This window comes from Pinus tabuliformis, chromosome 8, assembly GCF_031772625.1.
Source record: "Pinus tabuliformis cultivar Carrire ecotype Pingquan chromosome 8, CPIR1, whole genome shotgun sequence".
NCBI classification, from domain to species: Eukaryota; Viridiplantae; Streptophyta; class Pinopsida; order Pinales; family Pinaceae; genus Pinus; species Pinus tabuliformis.
In genome coordinates, this window is record NC_142294.1 from 1,578,474,206 (window position 1) to 1,578,486,269 (window position 12,064).

Genomic DNA, 12,064 nt, shown 5'->3' on the forward strand with positions numbered 1-12,064 from the left:
TGCACGAGCTTGCGGACATTAAAATTTTCTTTCTTTCTTTCTCATCTTTCTAGAAGTAATTATGGTTTCCTTTTCACAGCTCGTGCAGGTCCCACAATAACGAGTGACCATGTAAATTAACCATAGTTAAGAAGTCTTTATGTCAAGGATGACCATTCCTAAACAAAAAAAATACCCAATAACGTCTTAGGTTGAACACGATTTAAGGTGGGACTTTATCATAATTAGTTAAAGCAGTTTTGTGTGGGAGTTATATTAAGAATCCCAAAGCCCTAATTTCTATAAGAACTTGACCAAAAGTTTATATATTTTATGTTATATAAAAAAATTGGTTAGGTTATGATCTCGCTGTAAATTGGTTGAAAAAAATCAACATTAAGCTTATTTAATTTTTCAATTAAACATTTTATATCATTCTACCTTAAAAAAAATCCCTTAAAAAAAAATCCCCTAAACATCCAAAGGAAATCTTTAAAAATACATAATTTAATGTAAATCTTATTATATTTATTAATATGCTAGCATCAAGAATAATGTAAAACGTCATGCTGAAAAATCTTATTATATTTATTAATATGCTAGCATCAAGAATAATGTAAAATGCCATGCCGAAAATAGTTCGTTTAAATCAAATTTAATTTAAGGTCTCTCTTCCCCACTACATCATAGGTATCATGGATTTTGAATATGAATATATATAGTTTTTTATTTATGATATAAAAAAATATTCCACTGCACATTACACATATCAAAATCAACTTATGTAAAAACCTTGTACCTTTCCTAATTCTAAGATGAAGATAATTCATTATATTTTAATAAAATAAGAACTATTTTCTTGTAAAAAAATTTAGGACTTCGATAATTGATATGTTGCATGCGTTTACTTATATTTTATTTTCAATGTCATATTATAGTGATGCATATTTTTTTCTTATTTCTTAGTAATTTAAAGACTACATGCCCCAGAAACCATAACTTATTTCATATGATACTTGTTCATATAACATTTTTTTTAATTAATTAATTTAATTAAAAGGATAAAAAAGACATAACTATTTTTGAGATAAATCTCAATCATTGATTTGTGTATATTACTATGAAAATTTTAGAATATTTCATGGAGGTTAAATCCTTACCATCCACCTAATAATTATTGATAAGCATTCAAATTTTAATAAGTTCCTCATTATTATTTATAACATTCATTTATATATAAGCGAATTTTATTTAGCAAAATGGTCCATTTTATAATAAGATGTGTAATTCCTTTTGTCTTAAGGTAAAGTTGACCCATGTCAAAACAACATATAAACAAATTTCAAATTCTGATGAAAAATGTAGACAATGGCTACCTTGATCAATTTCAAAAAGGGACACCTTGCCTGGAATTACATCATTTGTAAACTGTATATATGCTTAACACATATATTAATTTTTTTTATAGTTAATAATAATAATAAATAATTTAAAATTAAATTATAATTTAGTTCATTCTTATTATTATTTTTAACCTAGGCAATGTGAGATATATCATGGATTAAGTTTTTTGATGTTTATTATGAATTAATTCTTATTATCATTTACCAACTATTTAATTTATATGATTGTGCTAGTTTATATGACTAAGTATATATTTATAATGAAAAAAATGGTAAGTAATTTTTTTTTTTTTTTATAAAACAAATAAATTAACTATGTGTAAAAAAAGATAAAAAGAAGTTGAGGTGAAGTTCATCTTTTATGCATAAACCCACCTTTAAGTACAATAGATGAATAAACACATTATTAGTAAGGAAGACAAAGGGATTACTTATATTGGTCTTATTCTATAAGAAGGAATAAACATGTATATTAACTACTAATCTTTAAAAAAAACTACTAATTTAGAAACCCTGTATTATTTATTTACCCAACTATACATAAAGGGAATTAGAAATAATGATCATGCATTAAGTGTGACTTAAGACTCTATAGTCAATATGTTGATATTGTGCTTCTTCATTACTACTTTTAAGACCTTCATCTTTTTGAAACATTTATATTAGAGATGACCATCTCACCCACAAAAGTGGCACTTTAGTCAGTCTTTTTCCCTTTTTACTTTGTTTATTTGTCATCATTAGATAAATTTAGTAGATAAATTTATTATAAATATTAGTGAACTATTTTATAAAATTTTAATTTTTATATTAAAAAAAAAACAAACAAACAAACTGTATATATGTAAACAAACTGTATATATGTAAAGGGAATTGAATTCAGATTTAAAAAAATAACAATCATTTTTCTAAACTGCTTAAATTAAATTCAATAAACAAACTTAAATATATAGTGAAAAAAATATATATCTATAATAAAAAATAAAAAAAAAATCATTCTTATTTCTAAAAAAACACCATTTTATAAATTTTACATCAACAATAAAATATAGTATATAAAATTCCCACAACCATGTTTTTTTAAGATAAAATACCCACTCTAGAAAAACCCTGAAAACTATAAAATTCCCACAACCATGTTTTTTAGATAAAATACCCACTCTAGAACAACCCTGAAAACTTCCCCTCATTTTAGAAAACATGAATAACCTGTGACTCCACTAGTATTTATATAAACAATCTATTTACGTAATCTCCTTAACTTCATGCTTATAATTTATAACATTAAAATATTCAAATTAGCCCACCAAATCTATATATGAGATACACAAAATATAAAAAAAAAGTTGATACCCCTTCTTTTTAAAATAAAATTTAAACTCTAGTGATTTGAGATACACAAAATATAAAAAAAAGTTGATACCCCTTTTTTTAAAATAAAATTTAAACTCTAGTGATTTATTAAATTTATTAAATATTTTAATAATAAACCAAAAATATATATATAATTAACCATTATATTGTTTGTGTTAATATTTGTTTTTTTTATTGTTTTTCAATGGGGTACAGCTAGAAATTTAATAAATATTTTAATAGTAAATTAATATAATTAATAATTGTATTGTTTAGGTTAATATTAGTTTTTTGTTTATTTAATAAATATTTTAATAGTAAATTAATATAATTAATAATTGTATTGTTTAGGTTAATATTAGTTTTTTGTTTTTTTAATGAAAGGAGTATTAGAAAGTTGAGTTAATTCATTGTTAATTTGAATAATAAAACGATTGAATTGCAAAAAGCTAAAAAAAGTTAATTGTCCCATAAATTATTTTAAGATTGAATTGCAAAAAGTTTAAAAAAGCTGGTGGTCCTAAGTTTTCCAGAAAATTAAATTGCAAAAAACCAAAAACACAAAAACCTATTTTTAAAATTAAATTGCAAAAATGTAAAAAAATTAATAATCCCATAAACTATTTTTAAAATTAAATTGCAAAAAACCACTCATATTTTCTTAAATTATTTTTAGTCTCATAAACATTAAATTTTTATTCATTCATTCCTTAACACCACCTTATCTGGAGCAGCCCACGTTTCATGATCAGCACCGGTCGATTTCGAGATATCCTCCACGAATTTCTGTTCATCCGTCTCAACTAAATCACAAAATTGAGACAGTACAAAGCCTATTCGCCTTTTTCTACTAATATAGATTCCTCTCAACCCCATCCTCATTTTAAAATTACTACCTACATTTAGAAGGAAAAAAAAAGAAAGGGAATGCTAACATCGCATTAAAAAAAATAAAAACTGAGTTACCGTTTAAAAAACATGACGATTGCCTGAAGGATAATTGCCTGTCATTGGCCCTCTTTGTGCCTGGCTAGTTCTTTATATTTCTCAGAAGATATGGAATCATCAGTGTCAAGACCAGATATGGAATCATCACAGTCAAGACCGAGAGCTTTATGGTTCTAAGGTATGTATTAAAGGAGAATAAAAAATTTGGTGGAGTATTGGATTGTTTGCTGCCTTAGTGAGAACACCAGGCACGCAAATTCTAGATAACTCTCAGGGCTAGCTAGCTACCCCATGGATAGGAATTTTCGAGATTTTTTAAGCTGTGTACATCGACGCTCTGCGCTGTGGGATTATAATCTGTCCCATATGCGAATTGATTTAAGGAATTTTCTGGGGTATTGTTCTCGTATAATTTTCATGTGGATTGCTCCTGTATTTTGTAAGTAACTCGCTGCAAAACCCACATCGATTTTCTGTCTGTAACCGATATTCTGTTGGGATTTATTCAGCATATCTGATATCCATGATGTATGAAACAGGAATTTGTTATTTGGTTCTGTGAGTGTGTTGTCATATTTTATTGATGGTCTCATATGCTTCCAGATTTGTGACTGGATCTCCATCTTGCGAGCATGGATTTCCTATTGATAAATTCGTAACTCTTAATCTGTGTGTTAGAGGGAGGGTTGGGAAGGCACACAGCGTGTTCGACATGGTTTTGATGTTTATCAGAGTCTGTATCCGCGGGTGTCCATGATTATGTGTATACATCAGTCTGGTTGAAACTTGATAGTAATATGCAGTGGGTTACTTTCTTGCATATCCTTTGTCACAGATATGGCCATATCTGGTTTAGAATGGTCAGTGGGGTTTGTTCAATTGAAATCCATATCTGGTTCAGAATGGTCAGTGGGGTTTGTTCAATTGAGATCCATATCTCGTTCAGAATGGTCAGTGGGTTTTGTTCAATTGAAATAGTAGTTATGGTTTTATCAGTACCAGTTTGATTTTGAACTAGCAAAGCTCTGGGCTAAAATGTAATTTTTTTGTTATTGGACACCCACATTTTATATGTTTTTGTTTTTGTCATAGAACTCTTATTGACTGAGTGCACTTTTGAAGTAACCATCCCCAAAAGGATCCAACAAAGCCACTATATGGGATTAACTGTAAAAGCCCATTAGTCATCCCTGCAAGCCCTGAAGAGAGGACAGTGCAGGTGTAGACACATTTGCTTAAGTTGAGTATGTTAATGGGTATACCTCTTCTCAATCCATGATGTTGGGGATACTGAAATTGGTTTTGTGTAGTGCATGCTAAATGCAATAATAGAACCCCAAAATACATATGTCTAGGAGAACGCCCTTATTGTTGTTTTCTTTTTTCAATTATAGAATACATTTCTTATTTGATTCTGCTGCATTTGAAGTAGGCCCATACTTAATCATTGAGGAAAGCAGAGGAGAGGATGCTTATCCAACGAGCAGCAGTTAGGCTTTCTGAAGTTCAGACTTTGAGCGATGTTATGGATCACAAGGACAATTTGAGGAGAACAAATTACAAGAAGTTGATACCCAATTTAGAGCTTACAAAAGATGGTCGTGTGAAAAAGATTGAAACATTTGGTGACTATGTTGGTGAGTTAATGCAGATATCATCTCCTGGCGATACCAAATCCTGCCTATTGTTAAGTATTTTCTTTATTATAGTAAGTGCTACAAAGGAAAATGAAAGTGGTTCCCAAAACCATTATCAATGTCACAGTGACAAAATATCCATTCTTCGTGAGAAGATAAAAGTTTTATTTTTATTAAATCTATTTATGTATGCCTCTGTTGGGTATATCTGTTTTCTTTTACATTTATGAAGACACAGGAGGAATGAATAAAGAACTGATATCAATGGTGCTGCTGCCACAGTCCAGCAACTGGGATTAAAGGAGGACAATACATGCCATTGGCTCTCGAAGCTTGCAGATGATTACTTGAGGGTAAACAGGAGCAGTTCTGATGGGGGTCAGGAAAATATCTTTGTGCATCTTACCGGTCTCCTCTCAGAGGACGAGATTGAGTCTCTCTATGTAGAACTTGTTAGAGAGTTTGAGGCTTGCATGCTTAGCTATTTTTCCTTTAGTTGGGACCATTCGTCAATTATTATTGACCAGGTAAATACTTTTTAACTGTCTCAGTCTCAGGAACAATAATCATAGCCCTTTATAACCTGTAATTGTGATAAATAGGAGAAAATTTCCTGTTCTCTAAACTTACAAATAGATTGAATTCTTGAATAATATATGCTATATGGTACATCACTTCATATTTAACTAGATAGTTCGTTTGTAATGAATAGTGATATTTATGAACTTATCGTGATTGTTCTATTAGGTTCTACAAGGAAGTCCTCAACCAAGGAAGAAACTCAGGAATGTTGTACTCTCTGCTACAAGGTGAGTTTTGTGATCAGAAAACATGCACTTATCTAGTTGTCTGAATATAGTTTATCTGATATAAAGCCTGAAATTCAATGCCTGATATACAACATATGAAATTGACCTTGGCCTAGAACAGGAAACACCGTATTGAAAGAGCAATGAAGGCTCTGAGGACGAAGAATGTTTTTTCAACTTTAATTGAACAGCTGAAGGCCATTGGTAGCTACACACCCCTTCATGAGCCAAACAACATAATTGAACCAGCTAATGCCAATATGGGAAGTCCGGTGTTACTTCTTATTGGAGGTGGAATGGGTGCTGGCAAGAGTTCTGTTGTCAAAGACGTAATGAAATGGTGAAGCTCCTACATGCATTCCATATTGATTGTATCCTTAAAGAAGTATCCCTAGATGAAACATTCAATTTAGAGCATAGCTTTGTTCTCCACAAAAGAACTTGTTCACAATGTCAGTTATCAGCATTATTTGTATTTCAGAAAAAAGTCTAGATTCCTGGAAACCTAAATCAAATAATATCTGATGATTATTAATATATTTGACTGCACTGTGACACTTCGAATTTATGAATTTTCTATTTTCACTGTAAAAGTCACATTGTAACGAAACTGAGTTTTTGTACAGTCCATTTTGGTCACGTGCAGGAAAAAATGCAGTGCTAGTGGAAGCAGATATATTTAAGGACACAGATTCCATATATCAAGCTTCTCGTTCTAATGGCTATAGAGAAATGTTGGAAACTGCACAACTTGTGAGTATCAACTTGCTAAACTGTTGCTGCAAAGAGTGTGTTCGTTGGAGTGGTTATTGAGTTGAAAATTGTCAGCATCGATTGTTTGTAACATAGTAAAATCTGTATAAAATAGGTACATAAAGCTTCCACTGATGCAGCATCGTCCCTCCTTGTCACTGCCCTGAATGAAGGTCGAAATATCATATTTGATGGAACTATGTCATGGAAGTCATTTGTGCAGCAAACAATTGCAATGGTGCGAGACGTGCACCGTAGACGTTATAGGAGGGGTCCAGGATATCATGTAGACAGTAATGGTGTTGAGCATGAAAAGTACTGGGAAGTAGTTGAGGAGTATGATTCAGTGTCTGATGGAGAGAGTCTTAAACAGGGCATGATGGAAGGCCCTTTGTCAGGAAAAGCCAGTGACACTCAAGAACCAGTGTTAGAAAGTGGACAGTCAAGAAAGCCATACAAAATAGAACTGATTGGAGTCATCTGTGATGCACCTTTAGCTGTTGCCCGAGGAATGAGGTACGCATTGCCTTGTCTTCCTTCTTAATTGATATGCAAATAGTTATTAAGAAGCAAGTTAATGGGGATTGATCCTGTAGCTTGGAGCTTGTACTTGCCAGCCAGTACTCATGATGTTTATTAGTTAATAATGCTGATTTCACAACTAGAACTACACAGGCCCTAATGTCATGGGCACATGTACCCTATTACCCTTGGCCGCTTAATAGAGCTTAGTAAATTGTGGTTTGCTTGTTTATTGTGAACTCATTGACTCCAAAGCTTTGGTTGGCTGTTGTTCACTTCTTTTGGATGGAGTAACGAATTGACTCTTTCAGCTCTCAAAATTTAATAGCTTCATGGCTGTCGCAGGAGAGCAATACTCACAAGACGAGCAGTTGATATCAGAGAGCAATTGATTTCCCACAAAATGTTTGCTGATGCATTTTCCCACTATTGTGAACTTGTTGATCGTGCTATGTTATATTGTACAAATAAAATTGGCAATCCAGCAGAGGTATTTTTTACCATTCTTTCATCCTTGTGTAAACAACTGGCAGAATCTTGGTTGCCGTTATCTCTGAAGAGTCGGTATCTTAGTATTAGCATCACATTAATCACACACTAAGTCTGCTATTAACCTCTTGAAGAATTTATTTTAGAGAAATATTACAAGAATGACAGCAAGACCACATTTCAAATTTGGCGTCATCTTTCAGTTTTTGGAAGCCTCTGATGCAATTGTTGCGTTGAATTTTCAGCGGGTAGGTCTAAAGGAATGTAATGGCAAACTGCAACTATGTCCTGAAGGTATCAGTGTTTTGAGAAATCTCAGCATCTTGAATCCAAATGCACGATCTGCTCTTGAACTCTATAATACACACAATGATGGGAATGAACTAGACCAAGGGTGGATAGATATTGTGCTGTCTCCTCAAAGATGTTCTCAGCAACAAAACCTGCAAATCAAGATACAGAGGGTTCAGTCTTTGCTCTCAGTGCAAAGAAGTGCAGGTGACTTCGATTCCTCAAAATTTCTATCGGTCTTACTGAATCTAAACTGACAATAATTATATTTTATTGTTTATAGAATCCATTGCTTTTATGTGAAGTCAAACTATATAGAAACCAAAGTCACCAGAACCATATAAACCTTACTTATTATTTACTTGGTAAAACCAATCAAAGTGATAACCTTGCCAAAGACCCTGGTTTGGTGTCTTCGTGAAGGACCTATAAACAAGAGTACAAGATTCAATATCTCATTCTTGCAGGACTGTGTGGTTACCAATTTGCATTGTTACACCTTGTGTTACATTTTCAAGAAAAACAATGGAATGCCAGAATCACATTTGACATATAGCTTTCATGCTCAGATGTTGCTTGCTAGTCATTAACAAATAACTAAATATGGGGAGGGTTGAATCTAATTGACAGAAGCTTCTTACATATTTATTAGAACTAATTTCAATTGAGTTTAGCTTGGGTAGTTGGGCGGAATTGTTGTGATCTTCTCCACACAGGTTCAAACCTTGTAGTTTGACATGTAGCTCTGGAATAGAGTAACTGTGTTGCGCTCTTAAGCGAGTCTATATTTTAGAAGTATAGCCAGGTACCAGCGACCTCTCTCTTGCCTTCAGGTTTAGGAGTATAGTCAGGTACCAGGGACCTCTCTCTTGCCTTCGGGCTTAGACGGTGGCCATATTCTTTCCCAGGTTGTCATCAATGCCCAAAATTTTTAAAACCTGGAAAAATATTTACTAGAACCAATGGAATGCTGGAATCACATTTTCCATTTAGTTTTTATGCTCGTATGTTTCTTGCCAGCCTTTAACAAATGACTAATAAATGTTTGGTTGAATCTTGATGACAGAAGCTTCAACTTCCTCGGACATTTCAGTGTCGAGTCATTTAAACAGGTAGAGTACATTAATCCTCTTACTTGATGCATTTTGAATGCCCTTAATTTAATTTTAACTTCCAAAGTACTTGTCTGCTCAATTGTTCTCATTGCTCTATCTGTCCTGCAATGCAAAACAGGAAGATCCAGTAGCCTCTCTTCACAAACAGAGTAGTCCCACATTCTGCACCCATCTACAGAACAGTAGTCCCACATTCTGCACCCATCTACAAAGACACTCTGGTACAAATATTTATGGGTTCCTAATGTAGGTAGATCATTAGCTTTTTGTTATGTGTTTCCTTGTGGAGACCAACAAATATAAGATAATCAAATGTTCTAATTATATGGGAGAAAAGAGTATGTATTTTTTGTTCTGGAAACAGAAAGGCATTTCATGAATGCTAGGCTTTCAAAGTCAACAGAGAAAGTTATGCAGATATTCTGGCAGCTAGCTCTTGGGATAATCTATTTAGCGAGGGGTTTGTCAAGAAGCTGGGGTGTTTATTGTGAGGCTTCACAGGAAAAGGACTGAATACATCAAACCACAACCAGATGAAGAAGCAATCTGTCCCAGATTAACCTTGCAGACATTAAAATAATTTTCTTTCTTTCTTTTTCTATGTCATTTCTTATCAGGGCAATCTTTAGTCGAAGGATGCCAAGGCAGCTAAGTTCGCTGTGAATTGGCTAAGCTCCCCTGAAAAGCTAAGACTTGATAGGAGTAGGTTTAATTATTTTGACAATGTATCGCAAATACCATCCACTGCATCAGCAGTTAGGTTGGGTGAAACCGCTTGCAATCGATCATCTCTGGGGGATATTTTGATAACCAAGAATGTTGACGAGAATACATGCATCTTATTGACCGATTAGAGTTTGCACAATAATTATTGTATGCTATCTATCACGTTATAATAAAAACTGGCAGTCACAAAAATGTTGCAGATGTACATTTCAGGACAAATGCAAACCCACCATAACACATTTCAAAGGATTAAAGATTTAAAATTAATAGAGGTTTGCAAACCCACCCTAACACATTTAAAAGGATTAAAGATTTAAAATTAATAGAAGTTTTGGTGTATTTTTTTGTTTTTTGTTTTGGAAATTTGGTAATAAAAAAATTACAATTATAAGTTTGGGTTGTGTAATCTATAAAATTTGAGTGCCTCGGGCTTTTTTTTAGTGCATTGAATCTATTCACGTATTCAAAAATTTATTTTAAATAACAAGAAATCACAATATGGCCCAAAATTGTATAGTCAAATTCTCATAAAAAATAGTCAAAATATTTATTAACTCAACCTGATTAATAATAAATATTTACTTCTTTCATGAAGTTAAAAAGGCATTGTCTAATTATTATAGGTTTTGAAATTTTTGGCTAGAATTTGGGAAAACATTTTTTGGTCATGTCATTATTTTTGTTGTTTGAAATGTGTTTTCAAATGCATATATGGGTTCAACACTCTGGAAAACTGTTGGGGGACTTGGATTGTGGAGAGTTTACAACTTAAACTTGTGATTCCAATAAATTCTAAAGGAATTTTGTTGCAAACTCAACCGAAAAGTAACAAGTAAACTATTATATTAAAAAAAAAAAAAAATTATCACCAAATATTCTACATTTATAACTCCATAAACACACAAAACATCCTAAGCCACATGTTAAGGGTGATGGTGGGGAGAACAATGGAGTTAACTACATGTTAAAAGTGTTGATGGGGAAGTTAAGGTGATGGTGGGGAGAGCAATGGAGTTAACCACATGTTTAGAAGTGTTGGTGGGAGAACAATAAAGTTATGTTTGAGTTTTTAGGCTTTTTTTTTGGATGAGTTTATTTGTAAAATTCATATTTACTGTATTTATTTGTTTTGTTGTAATTATTTAACTTAATTTTATTAATAATAAATAAATATTATAATACTTAATTATAATTTATAATTAAATAGTGAATATTTGTATGTATGTAAATTATTTTATTTTGAAAATGATTAATATTAGGGTTTGCGGTGAAGTTAAGGGAGATTGCCTAGAGCTATATGACATTAATCTCTTGGTGATTAGGGTTTCCCTAGCCGTTGCCACATCCTCCATTTGTAGGTGTCATCATGTAGATTTAACAGTGAGATGACCTAGATTTGCAGACACCAACAAACCCTATTAATAGTTCCTTTGTTTGTGCCTTGAAGTTGTCATCATTGTAGGTTTAACAACGACATGGCCTGGATCTGTAAACGTCGATGAACCTTGTGAATAATGCATATGTTTGAACCTTGAAGTTGTCGCCACTACCTTAGAGTTTATAAACCCCTTGGCTTCCTACGTGTTTAGGGGGATTTTCACCAAATCAAAGTGTGAACTACGTTTTGTTGGATTGCTGGTGCAGGGGTAACACGAGAAGCCATCAACAAGTGAGTGTGATATTTGTGTTGGAAATATCAACAATAGTGAGAGGGGGTGTGAATAAATATTGAGCTCCTTCAAAAACTTTTTAAGTCAATAAACTATTATGCAAGAGATCGTTAACAACAGGGCATCAAATTTATATGGAAAACTCAATAATGAGAATAAATTGATAAAAAGTTATTGCATATACATGAGGACACAACAATCTCCAAAATTTAGGAGGTCCAACTCAAAGGAGGCTACAACCCCTTGGGGTTTTGTCAGTTGACATTGACATGGAGCATCAACTCCCCTGGGTTTTCTTGCTCCAACAGGAAGGAAGATATAACCCCCTAAAATACAAGCTTCAACTTGTTGCAAAGAGTCTGTTTCAGA

General features: G+C 32.6%; 1 protein-coding gene across 4 annotated transcripts; it reads left to right on the forward strand.

The window, feature by feature from the left end:
• The first annotated feature begins 3,621 nt into the window (after nucleotides 1-3,621).
• Nucleotides 3,622-10,109, forward strand: LOC149242062 (calmodulin calcium-dependent NAD kinase-like). Of its 4 annotated transcripts, none has more exons than XM_089374154.1 (11): nucleotides 3,622-3,861; nucleotides 5,113-5,320; nucleotides 5,603-5,847; nucleotides 6,068-6,129; nucleotides 6,251-6,469; nucleotides 6,756-6,882; nucleotides 6,998-7,398; nucleotides 7,750-7,894; nucleotides 8,139-8,391; nucleotides 9,251-9,296; nucleotides 9,418-10,109. In XM_089374154.1, the coding sequence occupies exons 2-11, from the start codon at nucleotides 5,152-5,154 to the stop codon at nucleotides 9,428-9,430; spliced, it is 1,680 nt and encodes a 559-aa protein (XP_089230280.1). In that variant the 5' UTR covers nucleotides 3,622-3,861; nucleotides 5,113-5,151; the 3' UTR covers nucleotides 9,431-10,109. The 4 variants fall into 4 exon arrangements, with proteins under 4 accessions (XP_089230280.1, XP_089230279.1, XP_089230282.1 ...); XM_089374153.1 differs by having other exon boundaries at nucleotides 5,116-5,320; XM_089374156.1 differs by lacking the exon at nucleotides 3,622-3,861 and adding an exon at nucleotides 3,873-4,122.
• The last annotated feature ends 1,955 nt before the right edge of the window (nucleotides 10,110-12,064 follow it).

What these genes read in the sequence shown, in the direction of transcription:
- LOC149242062 (XM_089374154.1), top strand. Translation starts at nt 5,152, where the DNA reads ATGCTTATCCAACGAGCAGCAGTTAGGCTTTCTGAAGTTCAGACTTTG. An exon ending in AACATTTGGTGACTATGTTG is followed by an intron (nt 5,321 to 5,602) that starts GTGAGTTAATGC and finishes CTGCTGCCACAG; the next exon opens with TCCAGCAACTGGGATTAAAG. An exon ending in CGTCAATTATTATTGACCAG is followed by an intron (nt 5,848 to 6,067) that starts GTAAATACTTTT and finishes TTGTTCTATTAG; the next exon opens with GTTCTACAAGGAAGTCCTCA.